Source organism: Leguminivora glycinivorella, chromosome 6 (assembly GCF_023078275.1).
Source record: "Leguminivora glycinivorella isolate SPB_JAAS2020 chromosome 6, LegGlyc_1.1, whole genome shotgun sequence".
Classification (NCBI taxonomy): Eukaryota; Metazoa; Arthropoda; class Insecta; order Lepidoptera; family Tortricidae; genus Leguminivora; species Leguminivora glycinivorella.
Window position 1 is genome coordinate 6463408 of NC_062976.1, and position 24292 is coordinate 6487699.

The window sequence follows — 24292 nt, forward strand, 5'->3', positions numbered from 1 at the left end:
CTTAACGGTATACGTATATTCATCTGTGTTTCCATCAAATAATCAAAGATTTACATTAAAAGCAGTTTTAAAAAATCAGTTTCATCAGAAACACAAAAGCGGCGGTTTTTTTTCTTAAATTTTTTTTTAACCTTCAGATACAGACTAAGTATAGATTTTAGATTTAGATTTCTTTATTTTTTTCTTAAATTTGTTTTTTTTTACCTTCAGATACAGACTCAGTATATTTAGGTATTTCGATTTAGCCTGAACTTTTGCAAGCATCGCTGAAAATCAGCTCGTGTGTGTTTTACCTAAGAAAGCGTGGAATAAACACACGTATGGAATAATTTACGAGGTCGTAAACAAGAGATATTGTCACAGAGTAAATAAGCGAAGCAGATAAAGGTCAATGTCAAGTCAAGCGCCTATTTATTTATACGGTTGTTTACTTTATTGACGAACATTTGCACAGTCAGCAATAACAAAGAGGATTGAGTATTATAGAGAGTTACTTCAGTTACTGTCAAAGTAAAATGTGTAATCACAGTGCATAATGGACTGCCATCTCTCGACACAGGCTTAAAACTTTTGAACCTCAGTTTTGACAATTTGGCCCTGGATATTGTTAGCTTGATATGTGTGGAAATGTCAAATATTAATATTAGCGCCATCTAGCCGGTTGGCATCCCCCAAAGGTATAACGCCATCTATAATAGGCCACGGTGCCTTTTTCTCAATGGATTCGAGGTACGTTTTTTTCTTAGATTGTATCCGTCTATACGGAGTTACATTATGTCTTTAGGTGGCAATGGTATTCAATACCGGCAATAATACCAATGTAATATTCCTACAAATGAGTTTCAAATAAATACATATCTCTATTCGTGGAAGCAGCAGCAACAAAATATGGCATTGGCATGTGTAATTGTGTATCATCCAGTCAGTGGTAAGGTAAGTAATCTGTGTGCGTAGCCGAATGCACAAACGCTCACGATAATATTTCTTTCGTAGCCATCTATCTCTATCGCTCTTGCGTATTGGCGCAACAGAGCCAGACTACCTTTCTGCGGCGTTTCGTTTTCGTTTCGCGTCGCAGAAATGCCATTCGGCTACGGGGCCTGTACTCAGTAAATACTGTTTCATTGTTCAGAAACAATAGGCAACAAGTGTATGCAAAATGAAAAGGTTTTGTTACTTTTATTTCAGTTCAAGGCAATACCATAAAATTCAATTAAAACGGCGAATAAACTGCGTGGGCATTTGTTTTTTCTCTCTCGGTTAATAAATATGCAGATTTAATTGCGAATGTAAATAAAAGAGGACAATGTATTAAACTGACACAGTTCTACACTACTCTTGTTCAGAATCCTAATAGTGTAAAAAGTCATCAAATAAAACTATGGAAACGGATTATATCGCGTATAATGAATGTATAATGTGTGTCAATCTTTTGTATTTTTTTTTAATATTGTATATCTAGCTTTATTAACAGTATGTGAACATAAACATTAAATAAATGTCATATACAAAGAAAAAGTGACCAAGGCCTCCAGTGTTCCGAGCTGGAATCGAACCAGCGTACTCCGCTAACCGAGCGAATGCCACTTTTTCCACGTTTTCTTTGTATATGACATTTATTTAATGTTTATAACATAATAGTAGTGTTACTGCTTAAAAAATACAAGTTAAAATATTTTCTATGAAAATAATTTAATTTGTTCTTAGAGTATGTGAACCTGCCTTAAAAATCTATATTATGTATTTATGGTCATGGTTCATTGATATTTCTTATATGTGGGTAGCTTTTGCACATTGTAATTTTTCACAAATGCTGTAAAGTGTTTGAAACGTCGGGATGAATTGTAAATTCATTATACGCGATATAATCCATTTCCACAATTTTATTTCATGAGTATTAACTATCGCGGTAACCGAAGATATTAGTATGTCCCAATATTAACTAACTTAATGTTTTCAATCATTTTTATCCGTTTCCGTCGCCGCGCCCATGAAAACATATTTTTTATTTATTTCTGTAGCTACTTAAACGAAATGGTATCAGTAATTTATATGGTTCTAAGAATTGTCTTATATAACATGTCTCAAATATGTACTTATCAGATTATTTTCGAACTATAATCATTAGCTCATATTTATCATAATTCTGAAACTCATAATGAATTTAAATTAAAATGAACGTCATTAAACGGAAGCCAACTTTAACCGCGAACAGGTTTATAACTTAAAATATTAAACCATTTATTATTCAAATATTAAAACGTGCCGTGGTTTATCTCCAACAAATGAATCGCTTGATGAAAATGTTCTATTTAAATAAGGCTTTAAATATATTTATAGACTAGTATTGTCCGGATCGAGTGGGTGTTTATTATAAAGATCTACCACAATCCCGTAAATCTCGGTTTAATTAGAAATTTAGAGCAGATTTAGTAAATATATATTCAATATAACTAACGGATTTTACCGCTTATACTTAATATAAATGAAGAAATTCGAAGCGAGTGGCGATAAGTTAAAACACGACCGAAGGAGTAGAACTGCATTCTTCGCCTTTGTTACAGGCCCCACTCTGTAAATGAAGCAGTTCGACCGAAGGAGTAGAACTGCAAGCAGTCGTAGCCTGATGGTTCAGCCTTTTTTTTTTTTTGACGGAGTGGGAATGCTGTTACGCACGATGTATGGGACTCGCCGTTTCTTTCCCCTCCCCTGTCGAGAGGGGGGAAACTTGGCCCTACCCACTAAACCCACTCCGGCGTTCCATCCTCTTTGCCGTTCGTGAGGGCGCGCTGGGATCGATGTTGTCATCATGTCATTCACCACGCTGATGGTTCAGCCTAAGAGGCAAACTAGTCGTTGGATATGACTACGTCGCATGTCACCGGCTAACACTCGAACGCCGAATCAGACAAGGTACCATTGCAAACGGACTGATTGGCGCAGCAACCCCTGCCGCCCCTACGTAGGTAAAACTTTCAATCATTTATTGTAAACTAGCTTTTACCCGCGGCTTCGCTCGCGTTAGAAAGAGACAAAAAGTAGCCTATGTCACTCTCCATCATCTTTTCAACTAGTTAAAAAATCACGTCAATTCGTTGTTCCGTTTTGCCGTGAAAGACGGACAAACAAACAGACACACACACTTTCCCATTTATAATATTAGTATGTATGGATATGTGCTGATAATGATAGCATAAAATATACTAAAATCACGAAAATGTTGCCTCTTGTCACTTCAACCAGGTAAGCACTTTCGAAAATCGTATATTTTGAAGATTTCCTAGGTCTTGCGGGTAGTAGTAGTAGTAGTGTAGTTGCCGCTTCTTCGGAATCCTTGTTTAGTAGGTACAGGATCCCTGCTCCGTCTTCACATCTCCGTAGGTTCCCGCAGCCTCTCACATCAAATGACTGCTGGCATCCTTTTACTTGCCATCAGTTTAATGGAGGCCTAAACAAAGCTTCGCAACAAAGGCTAACGAGGTCCTTTGTATTAAAAATGTGTCATTGACATGACCCGCCATAATTCGAGAGAATAACCCTTGAGGCGTACTTGTTCAGAATTTGATAGAATGTTGACAGTATGAGTTTGCAAATGCGTAGATAACCTTAACAGTAACTGTAGGAGACAAAGTATCATGTGCCTCTACTCATAGGTAGGTATTTAAATCATATTGGTATTTTTAGGAATGTTATACCAAAATTTTCCACCGAACACTACCTTTACAGGTATAGGTACACGCTTTATACAGTGCTGGACAAAATGCTTCATACACCGACATATAAAATAAACTTTCTATCATAATTTCTTTACCCTTAAACTTAACATCACAGTTGTATTGGAAAACTTGTAGCTAAATTAATGGCGTATAATATACAGACAATAACTTATCAATGATCGTACAATTATTTTTTTACATGGGTATAAATATAAATATCAGTACATTTGGCTCTACAAGCTACTTACAACTTTTCCAATACAACTGTGATGTTAAGTTTAAGGGTAAAGAAATTATAATAGAAAGTTTATTTTATATGTCGGTGTATGAAGCATTTTGTCCAGCACTGTATAAAGCGTGTACCTATACCTGTAAAGGTAGTGTTCGGTGAAAAATTTTGGAATATTACAATTAGTACGCAATAAATCAATTAAAACAAGTCAAACTAAACGACTATTGGTTGGGAAAACTAACTATCCGACCCATCTATTGTTATCATCATGTCATGTAGGAAATGAGGACTGACAATTGAAAGGACGAAGGTCCTTTTCCCTTAATTGTCACTTACTTCCATCACAACGTTTCATCAGGACCAAAGCTCTGTGTGACTTTGAGTAATTAATATGAATTATCCACTAAATCCCTGCGTAACCTTGACACAAAAATGAAACGTATCCAGTCATCGTTCCACCCTCGTCACTGTCTCCATCCAAAAATCTATTCTTAATATATTACTTGACGCAGTATAAGAATAGACGTTAGACATTTTAGATAGCGTTTCGTTTCGTGAGCGTCTCGTGAGCGTTTGTGAATTCGGCTAATACGCACGCTGAGCAGAAAGCAAGAGTAAGTTATACATAAATATTGTAAAACATTCCGTAAAACAGTCCTACTTTGCTACAATATTATTTTCCCCTCACTAGCTCGGAAACACGTGTTTTGTCCTTTAATACCAGCGGGTAAAAACGCATTTTATCCACTAGTGGGTAAAGTATTTTGACCTTGAATAAATACAAATTAACTGCTTTAAAATTGATAAAAGTAGGTGAATCCAGTAATTAAGATGATTTACCACCTGTGGAACTACTGGAAGCAGTGATAATAGTTATTTGTTATACAAGGGGGCAAAGTTGTATTTTAACGCCGAGTGTGGAATTGAAAAACGAGCAAGTGAAAGGATTCTATAGTTGAACCACGAGCGAAGCGAGTGGTTCGAGAATAGAATCCTGAACTTGCGAGTTTTTTAACACACGAGAAGTAAAATACATTTGCACCCGAGTGTAACACAAAACTTTTCCCCTCACTATAGCGAGGAAACTACAACGCAAAAAGTGCGTTTAACACTGCTTCCAGTAGTTCCACATGTGGTAAATCATCTTTATTACTAGATTCACCTGCTTTTATCAATTTTAAAGCAGTTAATTTGAATTTATTCAAGGTCAAATTACTTTACCCACTAGTGGATAAAATGCGTTTTTACCCGCTGGTATTAAAGGACAAAACACGTGTTTCCGAGCTAGTGAGGGGAAAACGCATTTTTTTGCGTTGTAGTTTCCTCGCTATAGTGAGGGGAAAAGTTTTGTATTACACTCGGGTGCAAATGTATTTTACTTCTCGTGTGTTAAAAAACTCGCAAGTTCAGGATTCTATTCTCGAACCACTCGCTTCGGTCGTGGTTCAACTATAGAATCCTTTCACTTGCTCGTTTTTCAATTCCACACTCGGCGTTAAAATACAACTTTGCCCCCTTGTATAACAAATAACTATTTCTCCACTTTAAGGAATTTTAACATATTTGAAAATGTCCAAAGTCCGAATGATGCCCCTAGCCCTTTGTAGGCTTTGTATGACGTCAACACGATATGAGAGCCTATCGGGTGACCCTTAGCGGGAACAGATGATACTTATACTCCAATATGAAAGTTATAAATGGGCAATATAAGCGGGTATTCGCTTCGGCTTGAAACTAAACAGGCACGAACAAAAACTAATGTATTACCTGCGCCTGTACTGTCAACCAATTGGAACCCTAGGCCACTCTACAACCATGTCAAAATGTCAAGCAGTAAGAGATTTCTTACAATGTGATTTATAACGTCACTGTGACGTAGTTCTACAGTGGCCTAGGGTTCCAATTGGTTGACTGTACAGTGGTCGTCTGATATATCGGAGCCGCCTCTATTGTCAAGACAATAAGGCATGTTCAGACTCTGTGTGACAACCGTAGGTAGAGCATGACCTTTTTTTTTAATCGTCTGATATATCGGAGCCGCCTCTATTGTCAAGACAATAAGGCATGTTCAGACTCTGTGTGACAACCGTAGGTAGAGCATGACCTTTTTTTTTTTTAATCGTCTGATATATCGGAGCCGCCTCTATTGTCAAGACAATAAGGCATGTTCAGACTCTGTGTGACAACCGTAGGTAGAGCATGACTTTTTTTTTTAATCGTCTGATATATCGGAGCCGCCTCTATTGTCAAGACGATAAGGCATGTTCAGACTCTGTGTGACAACCGTAGGTAGAGCATGACCTTTTTTTTTTTTAATCGTCTGATATATCGGAGCCGCCTCTATTGTCAAGACGATAAGGCATGTTCAGCCTCTGTGTGACAATCGTAGGTAGAGCATGACTTTTTTTTATTCGTCTGATATATCGGAGCCGCCTCTATTGTCAAGACGATAAGGCATGTTCAGCCTCTGTGTGACAACCGTAGGTAGAGCATGACCTATAATGACATTTCAAATCACAAATATGAATATGAAAGGTCATTTGGTCATCCATACTTCCATACTAATATTATAAATGGGAAAGTGTGTGTGTCTGTTTGTTTGTCCGTCTTTCACGGCAAAACGGCGCGACAAATTGACGTGATATTTTAAGTGGAGATATTTGAAGTGATGGAGAGTGACATAGGCTACTAAATTGATTTTCTCTTTCTAACGAGATATTAATATATGTGAAGCCGCTCTGGGAAAAAGAATAAAAAAAATATTTAAGATAGATTTTTATACTAATTATGTTAGTCTCATTATAAAGGTAATTTGAATACGGCATTTAAGGATTAAAAAGGGTATGAGTGGTTTTAATATATTAAAAGTTGACATTATGTTAAAGTATAGTAGTATTATTGACATTTCGCAAACCGCCCGCCTTCCGCTCCATGCAATTTATCGGTTATTTTAATTGATTTGGGGTTAACTCATTAATTCACATCGGTTTCACAAACATATAATGAAAAAGCTTGTGACATCCCACTAATACAAGTACAGTCAACAACACAGCTGCGAATACAGACAAAGTGCCAAAATTATGTAAACAGAACTTTATTGCCTGGTACATTAAGGTGTGTATACATATTTTTTCAGTACAGATGGTGTTTTTTTTACGCACTAGTGCGAGAAGTGGTTCATTAAATAATTCTCAGCAGCAATGTACTGTAATAATGGTTACGATGACAGTCAATGACAACTGTCAACGAGCGTTGAACGCGAGTGTGTTTGCATTACATTGCATAGGTACAATTTATTAGTATTATCATTAATCTAGAGGTGTTTTTGAGTTACTTACTCTTAATTTTTACCCCATAATTAATTATTTTGTATGGGCCAAATGTTTATTTCAGTTTTAAAAAGTTATCTAATTACATTTTCTTATGTCCTATAGTTACAAACAATGTTGTGTAGTGGTCTGTAATCAATACTAATATTATAAATGGAAAGTGTGCGTGTCTGTTTGTTTGTCCGTCTTTCACGAATGGACGTGATTTTTTAAGTGGAGATAGTTGAAGGAATGGAGAGTGACATAGGCTACTGTTTGTCTATTTCTAACCCCCCACTTCCCTAGAATGGGGGTGGGAGTTTGTATGGAGCATTCAGCGAGCAAAGCCGCGAGCAAAAGCTAGTGACTTCATAAAAGGCTATTGCTATTGAATGTCGTTAGAAATAAAAGTGTTCAATAAGAACTTTATTGAAAAAGACCTTTGCCCTTTGGTATTTCTCATTTTATTTACCTTTTCCAGTATTGATGAAATAGGTAGAAAATTGTTTGAGCACAATAAGTATTGACTTAACTTAGACTTGTTCTAGTTATTTCTTGGAATAAAAATCACTTTTCTCTTGGTAGTTAAGTACTTTGTTATTGTATTACGTTTCAATTTGTAACCTAATAAAAACTCAATATAAGTTTGGATTTAATAGTTTATTAAACTACAGTTAGAACTTTTATATTTAGGTTTTTTATTTTACAAGATGATTAAAAAGCTATAATCCTGTGATAAGCAACGGGTTCACTGATAGTCGAATTAGCGAAAATTTTAATATTGAACCAAGAGCATCGCGAGTACTTGAAAAGTGAAATCTCGAGAGTTGCGAAGGTTTCATTCATTCATTCCACGAGGCTTATACTCAGGCAGACAAACAGTTGAATCACATACACATATATTTACTAATCCCCTTATTCATAAACGTACTCTAATGTTAACAAGCCGATAAAGTTCGTTTGTCCTTTTCTATCACACCAATACGTCGGAAAGGGACAATCGAACTTTATCGGCTTGATAACTTTAGAGTACATTTATGAATAAGGGGGTTAATCCCTAAATCATGTTTAAGGTCTACCCTGTCCGATAAAGGGATAGGCAGAGCACATTAAACTACTTAACTTTCAGTGCCACTCTTGGCAAATAAGGGGTTGAAAGAAAACGAAACTGTGACATTGCAGTGACAGGTTGCCAGCCTCTCGCCTACGCCACAATCCAACCCATATATCCCCCACCCACGGGAAGAAAGGGGGTGGTGAAATTCTTAACCCATCACTGGCCTAAAGTTCACCACGATATAAATAGACTACATTAATATCTGCCAGCTCTCTCAAGATCTTCGTAATTAAAACCTGTCTTCCTCGGGCTGCGGTGTCTATTTATACGCCCCCTGGTTTACTGTCAATATCACCAGATCGTAGGTTGGACTGCTGGCCTAGTCGTTTAAATGAGCTATTTAAAACACCAATCGAATACCGCAATTAGGGTTCAGCAAACAAATAGTCGTTAATGGGGTGTAGGGGAAATGCTTGAACACAAGTTTTAGGCGCGTAGTATACTGTCACTTCTGTGTCATATTTGTTTTGTACAATACAGAGTTTATACATACATGCATACATACATACATACATACTAGTTAGTAGCTAAACATATCAAAACCCCCGGCCATACCCCCGGCGAGCTGGCCGGGAGAGAGGGGTTTGAAGGTCTTATATTTCTGTTTTTCTCTTAAATCTTAGAAACTATGCATCCTAGCGACATGATGATTATGAACGAATACAAGCTAATTTAATTTGCTGTAAGTCTCATTCAGTCAAGTTTTCGATATCTTGTATAGCTGTTTAAATATCCGATCTTGAATGTTTTTCATTGGCTCAGGATAATCTATATAGTAATTAAAGCTGCTACGTCATTTTTGGTATCATTGTGTGTTCCTTGCATTTCCCTCTACACTTTTTTAGGGTTCTGTACCTCCCCCTTATAGGTTCCCTCGTGTATCTGTCTGTCCGTCTATCACAGCCAATTTGTATTGCTTGGCCTAAATGTAATTTAAACTCGCATGCGAGCAGTGCCCACGATTCTCGTAGCAAGTCTACGGCGTAGCAGGTCTACGAGCTACGGGTTACAGTAATTAGGTGGTCCTTGAAAGGCGAGTTTTCCTGGACCCTATAATGAGAACGCAGCCTGAGGCGCAAAGGCCGTTCTATAATTACCAGTGCCGAGGCGACATACCTAAGAGGATAGATACAGTACCGGCCAAATATACACAATATCACATTTATCTACACAATACATCATTTATATACACAATATCACATCTATCTCATTTTTGATCATGCAAAATCGTCGGCTATAGGCACTACATATATGTGTAAATGAAAGGAAAAATTGGAAAAATCACACCTCCCCAGGACTTTAACGGCTTTAACCTGCAACCTTCTGCATTGCTGGTGCAGCCGCATGTATTTTCCATAGTTTTTAAATACTTTGTAAGTAGTTTCCACCTTTTTTTTTTTAATACTACGTCGGTGGCAAACAAGCATACGGTCCACCTGATGGAAGGCGGTCACCGTAACCTATGGACGCCTGCAACTCAATGAGTGTAACATGCGCGTTGCCAACCAATTAGGAACTTGTACAGTCGACTACAAAGAGATGTATCCGCTTTTTCACCTTATTGCATTGTGAAAAAGGAAAAAGTGGAAACATCTCTTTGTAGTCGACTGTACACTCCCCTGTGTTTTACAAGTTCCAAGGAGAGTACGGGTTGCCGACGACTAAAAGGACAATAGATGGAACAAATTAGTTCTGCAGGTCCTTCCGTCACCAGCACTCCGCACCCTCGTTGAGCTCTAGCAGCCTTACTCACCGGCAGGAACACAACACTATGAGTAGGGTCTAGTACTATTTGGCACCTTACTTATTGCGTGGAAAAGAGAAATTTGTAGTTACAATGAAATTAAAGCCATCTCTCAGGGTTAAGCAAAGCTTCAGTTTTTTCTACTGGGACCACCTCCACCTGAGCTTAGTTTATTATTTTTATTAAATGCTAAGGCACTGATCCCACCACGAGCTAGTAAGCTATGAGCTGTCGGCTATAAAAACGAACAAAAGATACGCACTCCCGTGCAAATAAAAGAGACACGGCGATATTGATAACTCACCGCTAGGCGAGTAATTATAAACATCGCGTCTCTTTTATTTACACGGGAGTGCTTATCTTTTGTTCGTTTTTATAGCCGATAGCTCATAGCTTACTAGCTCGTGGTGGGACCAGTGCCTTTAACGGCAATTACGTATAATACCCACAAATCCCTTTCCAATTAGTCTAGTACATTATTTAAACCCACTGCCTGCAGATAAACTAATATCTTTTGTTTCCCTAAAGCCGGCTTAAGGCCTCAAGGTCCCTATTTCCATATCCCGTTTATACCCTTAAGAGCTTCTTATCCTTGATAACTCACAACGCGCCTCTCTATGTTGCTACAATAGGTAAATAAATGTTAATATACTGATATTATTAGAGAAATTGTCGAAGTCTTAGTGCGTTTTTACATTATCCGATCCGATATCGGATGTCAGAAGAATTTCAAAGGCGAATATCAAAAATGGCGGCTTAAATGGCGCTAATATTAAAAACACATATCAAGCTAACAGTATGGGCCAAATTGTCAAAACTGAGGTTCAAAGTTTGAAGCTTATGTCGAGAGATGGCAGTCTATGCACTGTGATTACACATTTAACTTTGACAGTAACTCTCTATATAATACTCGATCCTCTTTGCTTGAACTCACAAACGCTTTCGCTTCGTAAGCGGTTCGTATAGGCACAGTATAATAAAGAGTACTATCGTACAGTATGGCCACTCCCGCTCCCCGCTGAAAGTGCCGCCCACCCCCTCTCGGTTACTTCACAGTTACCGCCTGTCAAAAATGCGAACAGTCGACCTGTCATATTTCACTCATACAAGCATAGCACGCGTTCACCTACACGAGCTTAGACTGTGTGCTAGGAACGCGCCTCTTTCATATATTTGATCGTCAGTGTCCGAGGTGTGGTATAGGTATCTCTCCGTATCGGCCCTCTGCCGCGTTTTGGACTTTATGGTCTGAACTTTAAATGCAGTAACAATTAAATGCATTAATCAAATTAAGACGGATAAATTTCATGAGTTTATGCACATTAAGATCCTATACTACTTATTTTTTATGACCTCAAAAATGGGTGTTTAAAATCTTCCGTGTTCCTCGCGTTACATTGGCAAATTTCGTATTCAGTAGCCGTACTATTTTTTTAATAACCCTTCTTTGCACTTTTAACTTTAGGTATACGGGAGCCGGTAATAGGCTGATTTACTTTAGTAGGTACGCATATAACGGCGTGACCGAATGGTAATCGTCGACACGAAACGCCGACAGAAATGCCGACATAACCGAATGGTAATCGTCGACGCCGACAGACGTGAAAACAGCTCGATTAGTTTATTTTAGTTACTTTCACAGCATTATGTCATATGGTATTTTACTTTGGGGCAGTGCTTCAGAGATAAATACCATATTTATTCTGCAGAAGAGGGCTATTCGAGCAATATATAAAATGAACCATAGAGACTCACTTAGAGATAAATTTAAGGACATTAATATAATGACAGTGCATTGTCAATATATTTATGAGAATATTATGTATGTACATAAAAACATTTGTAATTTTAAGAAAAACTGTGATGTACATAATATAAATACTATAAATAAACATAAACTCGCGGTGCCCTTCACACGGCTCTGTAAAATTAAAAAATCATTCATGGGTAATTGTGTTCGATTTTATAATAAACTTCCGAATCATATTACTGACTTGTCAATTAATAAATTTAAGAATCATGTAAAGCGTGTACTCATTTCCAAAGCTTATTATACAACACAAGACTACATGAATGATAAAACAACGTGGGATTAATTGTTATTCGAAATGGTTTCTTATTTTTACGTTTTTTATTATTATTATTGTTGATGAAATTAATATTGTATTTTTTTGGACATTGGATTTTTCCTAGAAATATTCTAGACATGTATTTTTATATATACCTACATATACCTAATTATATATTTTTTGTTTAACGATTATTTTTATATGAAATTGTATATTATAGACTCAATATTATTAATAGACTCAATATTACAATAAATTGCTCTGATAATTAGGTTAGATTAAGATCATAATATATATGTAATGAACTATTCATAAGAGCTTGTAACTAGGCCTACATGAATAAAGATATTTTGAATTGAATTGAATTGAATTGAATGCAGTCTGGCTCTGTCGCGCCAATATGCAAGAGCCTTAGAGATAGATAGCTACGAAACAGATATTATCGTGAGCGTTTGTGCATTTGGCTACGTACCCTGATACTTCACAGAAAGTTTGGAAATTCAGCGTTCTGCATAGCCAAAGGCAGAACCTAATTAAACCTATGCCAACAACAGTCGAGTGTAAAATAAATTTTATTACCTATTGAAAAGACTACTTCTTTAATGAGAACTAGTGACTAGCTTTCTCTTCTCATGGGTAACATAAATCCTTAGCAAATTATACACGTAAACCTTACCCTATCGATCGGTGAAAACCGCATGAAAATTCGAAAAATTGAATTGAGTGATGCAAACAACCATAAAAGAGGATAAAGCCAGGTCTTCTGATTGATTGGCCCATAGCACACAGCAGTGACGCTAATAAGCTTTGCAGATAATGTGACGATATAGACGGGCTGCAAGCGCTGGTGGCCTAGCGGTAAGAGCGTGCGATTTTCGATCCGGAGGTCGCGGGTTCGAACCCGGCTCGTACCAATGAGTTTTTCGGAACTTATGTGCGAAATGTCATTTGATATTTGCCAGTCGCTATTCGGTGAAGGAAAACATCGCGAGGAAGCCGGACTAATTCCAATAAGGCCTAGTTACCCTTCGGGTTGGAAGGTCAGATAGCAGTATCGCTTTCGTAAAAACTAGTGCCTACGCTAAACCTTGGAATTAGTTGTCACAGCAGAGCCCAGGCTCCCATGAGCCGTGGCAAATGCCGGGATAACGCAAGAAGAAGGATGAGAATGATGATAGACGGGCTGCAATACACCTGCAACTTAGTGACATTGCAGCTAGCAGCAGTCGCCTTTCAGTTAAACAAGTGGCTATTGGGTTGCAGGCTCTATCGGCCATTAGAGAACGAAATACGTGTGCATATAAATCCTAACAGCTCAAAGTATTATCTAGTATTACAGATAAGGAAACATCTCACGAGAGTACAAGTAGTCTTTCCACAGATCTTGACATCTACCCGATTTTCAAGACTGGTCGGCTCAAAAATGTTAAATGAGCTAAAAGTGCTAAACACAGGAAATACCTAAATTCATAATATTGACCCTGAATTATAAAACAGTCTGAGTATTTTGTTTACTTAGTCATATGGCAAAAAAAACAAACATAAGTTTAAATCTCTGAACATGTAATATACAAATACTTATTTCTCACATAGGTATAATATAATACACACACTGATTCATGCCCATCATGATTTTGTGTCATTTTGACTCACTCAACCAAATTTACAAGGACGATCACGATCATTATTCTAAATACTGTCGCAGAACTCTACATATACACAAATATATGAATAACATTTAAATAAATTCATAGATTACATGTTACACATACGAGTATCAGCTACATCATTACAGCTTTCGTGAGTAGACAAAAACTGCAATGCTGAATAGCAGATCTTATAGTTTTCCAGTTTTATAACATAAAGAGTACATACGTTCGGCGGAGGTAAGCTGTCCACTCCCATCTTGAGGCACTCACTGACACATTTCACTGATATTCCGTTTATTTTCCTGGTTTCTATGAACTGTGTTAGTTCAGCGCGCGTGCGGTCCCATGGCTGTTCGGGGGGAGACTGAATAGGGCTGGGATTGTGTTTGCAATTTAGTTTATAACGATTTTCGGATAAATGTCAGTTTGACGAGCTATGCAAAATGTCAGCCTTTGAGAAAGGTTGTATGCGTAGGTACTTATTTTAACACTTTTTGTCTTCATTGTGTCTTTACTGCCGCGTCCCCTTTTCTTGCAGGAATAAACAGACTCAATCAAATTTAAATTTGAATAAAATCAATTAGCGTGCAGGAGCTAGGGTATAAAAGTATTAATAATAGTTAGGTAAATCGAATAGGCAAAATGCAAGAATTGTTTAAGTAGGTAGGATTATATTATAAGTTGAAAATGTAGTTACACCCCAAGCTTTAGGACCCAACACCCCTTAGGTTAATGTTATTTTTATGTTGACAACTTTTCAACCCATTTACTATTTATCATCATATGTTTAAAATTGAATGTTATCACCGCCAACGCCCATCCCTAGTCCAGCCACAAAACCTGCGCGCGCATCTCTCCGCGCACTTTTATCTTAAACACCCACTGCAATTCCAACCTTACCACATTGACGCAAGCCTCAATAGAGCCTTCACGGTGTGACCTTTGCTGTAACTGGGTATAAGTACAAGTCAGAAGCAATTGGGCTATCTTGGAGATAGCGGTAGTGGCAGTGGCTGTATGCGTATAGTCGCAACTGGTCTAAAATGTCCAGTGACTTCGTCATATCATGCGTCTCTTTCGCACTTACGTATTTGTAAGAACGTGACAAATGATAGACATGCGACTTAGCCCTGCAGGTAGGTTAGGTTCGTTAGGCATCTTCAAATGACCGGAGGTCAAACTGCTCAGAATAGACCAGTTGACAAATGTATTAAAAAGAAAATCGTAGGTATATGTATATCTGACTTGAGTCTTCAGAATTTTAGGAAATAAAACAAAATTGGCTTTACAAAACTCTTTTACATTATTTTGTGGTCTGGCTTTACTTGATTTTACAAAAAAAATAGTAGTTAAGTATCTTTATATTATTTCAGCAGCATCAAGATCAAACTCTGACGTATTTTTTCAGCATTTTAATGTTTCATCTCTTCTGACTTTTTACCTGCCACAGCAGCAGATGCTTCACCTAAACGTCATGCCTAAGGCTGTGCTATCATCATCATATATCAGCCCTTTATCGCCCTCTGCTGAGTATAGGCCTCTCTTTTGCCACTTCTGGTCCTGGGCTAGTCTCATCCAGTTGTGTGCTATGCTGGGCATTGACAACTCTCCACTTATCTTATCATACCAGACCCTTTAGCACAACTTGCCTTGTCGCGCGCGAGTCCATACATCTAGCGCGACTTCAAGTATGGTATGGACTCGCGCGCGACAAGGCAAGTTGTGCTAGAGGGGCAGATAAGTCTGGCCCTCAGCTTATACATACCTAAACCCATCATTAAATCATGCATAATTCAACTGATTTATTTATTTAATCGTATGGCATAAATAGGTTCACAGGTATACAGTATTTTATATCATGAAAAGTATGTCACAAATTTATGTCCAAGGTTCTCAGCCATTGAGCTGCGTCAGGAGTAAGTGAGAGGTCGTCGGGACTTCCTGGGTAGGCTCTGAGGGGGCACTCCTGAACTATGTGTCGAACAGTTTGCGATTTGCGATTCAACTGATCTTTAGTTACATTTAATTGACTGGCTTCTATTGCTGACTATTTATGGTGTAGAAGAAGGACACTTTTGGTAGGTGAATATGTCGATGCAAGACTGACATGGCCTACCACTGGCATGAGTGGCATGACAGATTTGCCAAGGACAGCACTGACGCATTGTCATTTTTGCCTTCTCTAGCTAGTGCAGTGAACACAATCAACAGTGAAGTCACAATCGTTAACATCATCGCGATCTTCAACGAGCTCTGCCGGCGTAGCCGACGCCGACAGAAATGCAGTCTGGCTCTGTCGCGCCAATACGCAAGAGCGATAGAGATAGATAGCTACGAAACAGATATTATAGTGAGTGTTTGTGCATTTGGCTACGAATCCTGTTTCCTCGATACGAAAGAGCGATAAGAGCTACGATACGCTCCGGGGCGTGATCGATTTGCACTTGTCTACGCATCCCTATCACCAGACATCGTAACTTTTCCAGCAATTTCGGTGTAAGTAGCATGGTAGAAATGAAGGAATTCATGCATGTATTTTCTATCTAGATGACCAATTAAGGCTCATTTTTAACCCCCGACGCAAAAACGACGGGGTGTTATAAGTTTGACGTGTCTGTCTGTCTGTCTGTTTGTCTGTCTGTGTGTGTGTCTGTCTGTGGCACCGTAGCTCCTGAACGGATGAACCGATTTCGATTTAGTTTTTTTATTTGAAAGCTGTGTTAGACCGTTTTCACATTATCCGATCCGATATCGGATGTCGGAAGGATTTCAATAGAAAAAATCCAAGATGGCGCCTGTAATGTATGGGATATCGGTCCGACATCCGATATCGGATCGGATAATGTGAAAACGCACTTAGTCGGGTCGGGAGTGTTCTTAGCCATGTTTCATGAAAATCGGTCCACTAGGTCGCGGTCGGAGGTTTTTTCAAAATTTTAATTTTGTAGTTAGGTTATTTATACGGTTATTAATCCTAATTAACTTTAAGGCGACAATGTTGCACCAAAATTGCTGGAAAAGTTACGATGTCTGTTTATCATCGACCATTGTTCTGCGACCCTGCCGGCGTATCATGCTGCCAATTTTATCACTTATCCACGTGGATAAAGCATCCGTCACGCTTTGGCAAGTATGTCAGTGTGAGAGTGACAGATGTCTTATCCACGTGGATAAGTGATAAAATTGGCAGCATGATTGATACGCTGGGCTCAACTTATAATGGTTTGAGACACGGTTATAAACGGCCGGAGGAGGTTAAAAGCAGAGACTCGACAGCTTAGTCTGAACTAAACTCGCATACCCACAAGTCTACCCGAGATTAGACTTCGGTAAAAAATGAGATAAAAGGCTTTTTCACTTTAATCTTTATGTGAATAACCCCATAGACTTTCTATATCAACGTGCTTAGTAAATTCAACAATTTAGTATTGTGCTAAAGAATTACATGTCAATATTTCAAATACACGATATCGTAAGTAATTACAAATTATGCTGATACGAACGCCTTTCTTCTGGTACCTCTCAAGTCTCACCCTTATGGAAACTGCTCGAATAAGGAATATTTGGTCTAGCAAAGCCTAGCAACCTGTCACTATCACCGTTTCGGCTTCTCTCAACCCATTAACTGCTAGTGACACTGAAATATGAGCAATTTCTGTCGCTTTTAGGAACGCGTGCATGAATGTATGTATGTAAGTAGGAATGAGAGAAAGATTCCCATCTGATATCGAAATGTCACACGTGTAATCATTACAAAAATAGTGCTATTCAAGCAAAGGACATGTTTCAAAGGCATTGTTCCCAAAGTTCCCATTTCGAGGACCGACGTGATTGAGAACATTGAGACCATCCATCTATTACGTCTAATATTAGAACGGGACATATCGGAAAAGGTCAGGGGTTTACAGTAATGTTTTTATTCAGGACACACGGCCCATCCGTACAATCAAACAATGCTTATATTATAAGATTTCTTTTTATGGGATAGGAGGCAAACGAGCAGACAGGTCGCCTGATGGTAAGCGATCACCGCCGCCCATGGACACCCGAAACACCAGAGGTGTTGGAGGTGGGTTACCGGCCTTTAAGATGAGTGTACGCTCTTTTCTTGAAGATTTGAAGGTCGTATCGGTCCGGAAATACCGCAGGCGACAATTCATTCCACAGTTTAGCTGTGCGGGGCAGGAAGTTTCTGGAGAAACGCACAGTTGAGGACTAATAATAAGATAATGCGGAATTATGAAAATATATTTAAATAAATTACTGTTAGGTTCAAACACACGGACAGTACCACCATGAACCTATTTGATTATTCAATATTTTTTGTTATACCGCGATATGCAAGGGCTCTATCGCACCAATACGGAAAAGCGATAGATAGATAACTACATATGATACCAAAAATACGGATCTTTAACTATTACACTCTTGGCACATCTCGGACACTGGCGATCAAATATATGAAAGAGGCGCGTTCCTAGCACACATTCTAAGCTCGTGTAGGTGAACGCGTACCATGCTTGTATGAGTGAGATATGAGAGGTCGATTGTTCGCGTTTTTGACAGGCGGTAACTGTCAGGTAATTGCTGACTGTCACTTTGACACAAAAGTCGTTATGGGTGTCGTAAAATGGGTTTTAGGGGGTGCTGATTCCAAAATTAATGACCAATGTGGAATCTAACATTGCTGACTGCCACTTTGACACAAAAGTCATCATAGGTGTCGTAAAATAGGTTTTAGGGGGTGCTGATTCCAAAAATAATGACCAATGTGGAATCTAACATTGCTGACTGTCACTTTGACACAAAAGTCGTCATGGGTGTCGTCAAATAGGTTTCCGGAGGTGCTGATTTGAAAATTAATGACCGATTTGGAATCTTGACATTGCTGACTGTCACTTTGACACAAAAGTCGTCATGGGTGTCGTCAAAAAGGTTTCCGGGGGTGCTGATTCCAAAATTAACGACTATTTTGGAATCTCACAGTGCTAATTGTCATTTTGACACAAAAGGAATCATGGGTGTAGTCAAATAGTTTTTCCCTGGTACTGATTCCAAAATTAATGAAATGATTTAAAAAGTAATGACAGATTTGGAACCTGACATTGCACAGTACCCCTGGAAACCTATTTGATGACACCCATAACGACTTTTATGTCAAAGTGACAGTCAGCAATGTCAGATTCCAAATTGATCATTAATATTGAGATCAGTACCCATGAAAACCTATTTGAAGACACCCATGATCACTTTTGTGTCAAAGTGACAGTCAACAGTGTCAGATTCCAAATTGGTCATTAGTTTTCAAACACCTCCGGATACCTATTTGACGACACCCATGACGACTTTTGTGTCAAAGTGACAGTCAGCAATGTCAGATTCCAAATTGGTCACTAATTTTGGAATCAGCAGCCCCTAAAACCTATTTTACGACACCCATGACGACTTTTGTGTCAAAGTGACAGTCAGCAATGTCAGATTGAACATTGGTCATTAATTTTGGAATCAGCACCCCCTAAAACCTATTTTACGACACCCATGACGACTTTTGTGTCAGAGTGACAGTCAGCAATGTCAGATTGAACATTGGTCATTAATTTTGGAATCAGCACCCCCTTAAAACCTATTTTATGACACCCATGACGACTTTTGTGTCAAAGTGACAGTCAGCAATGTCAGATTCCACATTGGTCATTAATTTTGGAATCAGCACCCCCTAAAACCTATTTTACGACACCCATGACGACTTTTGTGTCAAAGTGACAGTCAGCAATGTCAGATTCCAAATTGGTCATTAATTTTGGAATCAGCACCCCTAAAACCTATTTTACGACACCCATGACGACTTTTGTGTCAGAGTGACAGTCAGCAATGTCAGATTGAACATTGGTCATTAATTTTGGAATCAGCACCTCCTAAAACCTATTTTACGACACCCATGACGACTTTTGTGTCAAAGTGACAGTCAGCAATGTCAGATTCCACATTGGTCATTAATTTTGGAATCAGCACCCCTAAAACCTATTTTACGACACCCATGACGACTTTTGTGTCAAAGTGACAGTCAGCAATGTCAGATTCCAAATTGGTCATTCATTTTGTAATCAGCACCCCCTAAAACCTATTTTACGACACCCATGACGACTTTTGTGTCAGAGTGACAATCAGCAATGTCAGATTGAACATTGGTCATTAATTTTGGAATCAGCACCCCCTAAAACCTATTTTACGACACCCATGACGACTTTTGTGTCAAAGTGACAGTCAGCAATATCAGATTCCACATTGGTCATTAATTTTGGAATCAGCACCCCCTAAAACCTATTTTACAACACCCATGATGACTTTTGTATCAAAGTGACAGTCAGCAATCTGAAGTACTACATATTCGTAATCTGAAAGTAATCAAGTCAATAATTTCAGTTATTTTGAATCGACTATGATTCCGAATTATTGGTAATAGTAATGATTGTATAGATGATTAGTGATTCCTTTACATGTAATGGTAATTTACCGTTTCACTTGATTACATTACAAGTAATCTGACACCCAGTAGTGTCAGATTACAAAGTAAAATCAAGTAATCGTGTAATCCGGAATCGATTACGATTTCCCCATCTCTGGGTTTAGTTATATGGTTCATTGGTACTGGTGACCACCATCTGGCTCCATCATCAGACCCTGAGTACCACCTCTTGTCAAAGGTCTTGTTGAGACGAACCCAACGAGCCTAAACACGAAGTCGTTTACTTACATGGTTCACTGGTACTGGTGACCACCTTCTGGCTCCATCATCAGATCCCGAGTACCATCTTGATGTGTCTTATCATCTTGACCGTATTGTAATTTTCACATTTTTATCATCACAATGTTGCAATACTTTAACATTCAAACATAACAAAGTATTACAAAAGCAAATATTTACGGATCTAGGATCAAATTCGTTGGTCGCTGTTTACACACACACAATGCGAGGATAGCCCGTGTATAAACAAGGCGTCCGACCCACACAACGATAAATATTCTCGACGTTTGCGATGAAAACTCGGAGACCAAAGCGACATACGTCTTACCTCCTCGAGCTCCGGCGCGGCACTGAAATCGCAGGCGTCCGTCGCCGGTAAAATAGCGACAGGAAGGCTAGTTTTCAAAAAATTGGCAAAAAATCATGATAAAATATTATAACGACAAATGGATAACAGCAGTTTAAGCACATTGTGCAGATTATTTATATACTAAAATAACTTCGATAACATGTAGATTTTCGGAGAAATGATCACTTGTTTCGATGTATTTTCAAGACAAAATTGAGTTCGTTTTACTTTCAATTTCTCAATTTCAAAGGATTAAATGATAAATATTGTTTAATGGGCCTAAAGTACAAGATATTAGGAATTTAAATTTACCGCATTTATGAGAGTGAGCTTATCAAATTGTACATAATAAGAGCTCCGAAATCTGTGCTTCGCGCGGTTTTTCCTAAACGAGCATCAGAAAAAAAATCATTACTAATTGAAAACGCTTTTTCATCCATATGTTTTTTAATGAACCGACAGTTAATTAGATTTTCTAACTGAAACAAGTACCTATTACACTCTTGGCACATCTCGGACACTGGCGATCAAATATATGAAAGAGGCGCGTTCCTAGCACACATTCTAAGCTCGTGTAGGTGAACGCGTACCATGCTTGTATGAGTGAGATATGAGAGGTCGATTGTTCGCGTTTTTGACAGGCGGTAACTGTCAGGTAACCGAGAGGGGGTGGGCGGCACCTTCAGAGGGGAGCGGGAGTGGCCATACTGTACGATAGTACTCTTTATTATACTGTGCTCTTGGCTAAAGAGTCGCAGGGCTAAGATGGACGGCTATTATTTCTGTCTGTCACATTCTAAGTATGTAAGTGCGAAAGTGACGCATGATATGACGAATGTCAAAAACAAGATCATGATACGGTCACAGGGCAGCTGCACATTTGAATTGGCCATGATACTCATGATAAGCAGTCTCGTAGCGGAGTGTTGCTACGAAAACCCGTAGAAGGGTTCGTAGCATGTGCTACAGCTACCTAAGTAATAATTATGTCTACGACTAACTATTAAAACCATTTCAAACAAAATGTATGATGTTTCAATTTCTTGTATTAAAACAAATTTAGTTAGTTCTTGTTAAAAAAAAGAAATAAAAATATAATATAATATTTACAAATCTAATAAGTAAATAGCAATAACAAAATTTTACAAAATTAAAGGTACTTACATCGTATAAAATCATGTCCAGGGTCGTTGTCTGGGTCACCTGTTGAACCTTCAATAACTATCTCCTCTCGCTCTAACACTAGCTCTAAACGTCCTTCGCTGTCAAAACTTCAAAATGCTCAAAGCCCCAGAATCGTACTATACACCTAACTGAATAAAAAAACACTAAAGTTTATGAATAAAAACAAATGCAACACGTTTCATTTAAAATTCGAACGCGGTATTCGCAATTCAAAATTGCGCAGTATAGATACGGCAGTGAACTCTTGGTTTTTTTTTTAACTTAGGCACGGGCGCGTCGCTATACAGCCAGAGTGGCACTGAAGGGATGATGGCCGTAGCCGTAGTTATTTTTTTTCGCGCAAGGCACAGGCGCTAGCCGTAACAGCCAGTGTGACACTGAGGGAGGTTGCGGTGTAGTCGGGTGCGGCAGTTCTAATTCACTTAGTGCCGCGCGTTGTTTTAAATTTTAACTTTTAAACCGGGAATAAACGTGGGTTTGTGATTGTTAGAACTTGGAAAAAGGAGTATAATAAATACATTCGGATTATTAATTATATTTCGTGCAATTTTGTGTATTGCATCAAGATCAGTAATCGATGTGTAATTTTGTAATTAATAAAGTAAGAAATAAGGCACGCAAAGTACAGGATCTCAGGTTAAACTCAGGATCTTAGGAAAGATGCGTCAGACACCCAAACAAGCAGACACGTGTAACCCGTCACGTGCGAGTCAATCACGCACGTACAAGGACCATTTTCAGAAATTGGGACCCAAAATTAGCGTAGGTAAATCGTTAACAAAAAATAACTCGCTGTCAGTTTTGTGACGACAGTTAATCATAAAATCTGTCTAAAAATTAACTTCTTTCACATTCTGAATGTAAATTATCGCTTAAAGTTTATGTAATTAACACAAAAACAATATTTTTATTGAAATTTCATGCTGAATTATCGTCACAAAACTGACAGCGCGTCAATTTTTGTTAACGGCTTACGCTAATTTTGGGTCCCAAATTCTGAAAATGCCCCAATCGTCATGTTTCATGTGACCTTAAACCCTCGTATGCTTAGACACAGATCCGTGCGTGGGAATTTTAATCTATTGTTTAAATGTCAAGGTCACTATTTCAATGATCAAAATTGACAGGCCGCATACGAGGGGTTAATTGTAGGTACAGACATTTCTTTACAGACCGAGTTTACCGCGTCTTAAAAGCCCGCGATGACTGTAAAAATGGCGCCACGCCATGTGACGTTGCACGCGGCTGGTATGCGGCTAAGTTGTGCAAACTGAAAACTACAGGATCTCAGGTTAAACTCTGCGAAAGATGCGTCAGACACCCAAACAACCCGACACGTGTCACCCGTCATGTGCGACTCAATCACGCACGTACTAGTACGAATCGTCACGTTACTGTAATTGGATTGCGCGGCTTCACACGCACGAGACCGCACGTTGAGCGCTGAGAGTGGAACTAGGGACTTAGGCAAATGGCTATGGTTCAACAGGGAACTTGACAGTACCTAAAAAAAATTATACCATGCACGAAATAAAGCATCTGATAAATATAAGAAAAACATGGACAGAATTTATCTTTAAATCCAATTTCTATTTAGTAAGTCAGATAGAAATATCTAAAATAACTGAGTTGACCGTGACGTCACTCAATTCGATTTCATATTAATTCCATATTAGCAAAACGTTGAAATTCGTTTTGACAGTTCTTAAAAAGACGCTGATTTGACTAGGAGGCAAGTAGCCTATTACTTTAGTTTTTCGACCCCCCCCCCCTTATTTAAATATTGAGATAGATACCTAATTATAAGTACCAGGGTGGTTCGCCAAGAAGTTAGAAGTCGCATTCGCTAAAAACTACCGCGCACTTTTTTTTATTTCTAGGTGAATAAGATATCTTACGTACAGTCCAATTGGAACCCTAGGCCACTCTACTATCATGTCAAAATGGCAAGCAGTAAGAGATTTATTACAATCTGATTTATAACGTCACTATGACATAGTTCTACAGAGGCCTAGGGTCCTAGGGTTCCAATTGGTTGACTGTACTTATAATTTTTCATCACACTTACTCGTAAAAGGGGTATGTTTCAGAACAAAAGAATCAAAAAGTCATATATGTCATATCATAATGAACGAGTGCAGATTTTAATCACATATCACACTCTAACAGTACACATAA

At 38.4% G+C, this 24292-nt stretch overlaps 1 protein-coding gene across 1 annotated transcript in view; it reads right to left on the minus strand.

Moving 5' to 3' along the window:
• Window positions 1–15434, minus strand: part of LOC125226965 (dual specificity tyrosine-phosphorylation-regulated kinase 2) — a 93009-nt gene extending 77575 nt beyond the window's left edge. The window contains exons 1-2 of the mRNA XM_048131152.1: window positions 15301–15434; window positions 14062–14209 (exon numbers count right to left, since the gene is read on the minus strand). Coding sequence (XP_047987109.1) covers window positions 14062–14209; window positions 15301–15434 — 282 coding nt within the window. The remainder of the gene's footprint in view (window positions 1–14061; window positions 14210–15300) is intronic.
• Between the last annotated feature and the right edge of the window lie 8858 nt (window positions 15435–24292).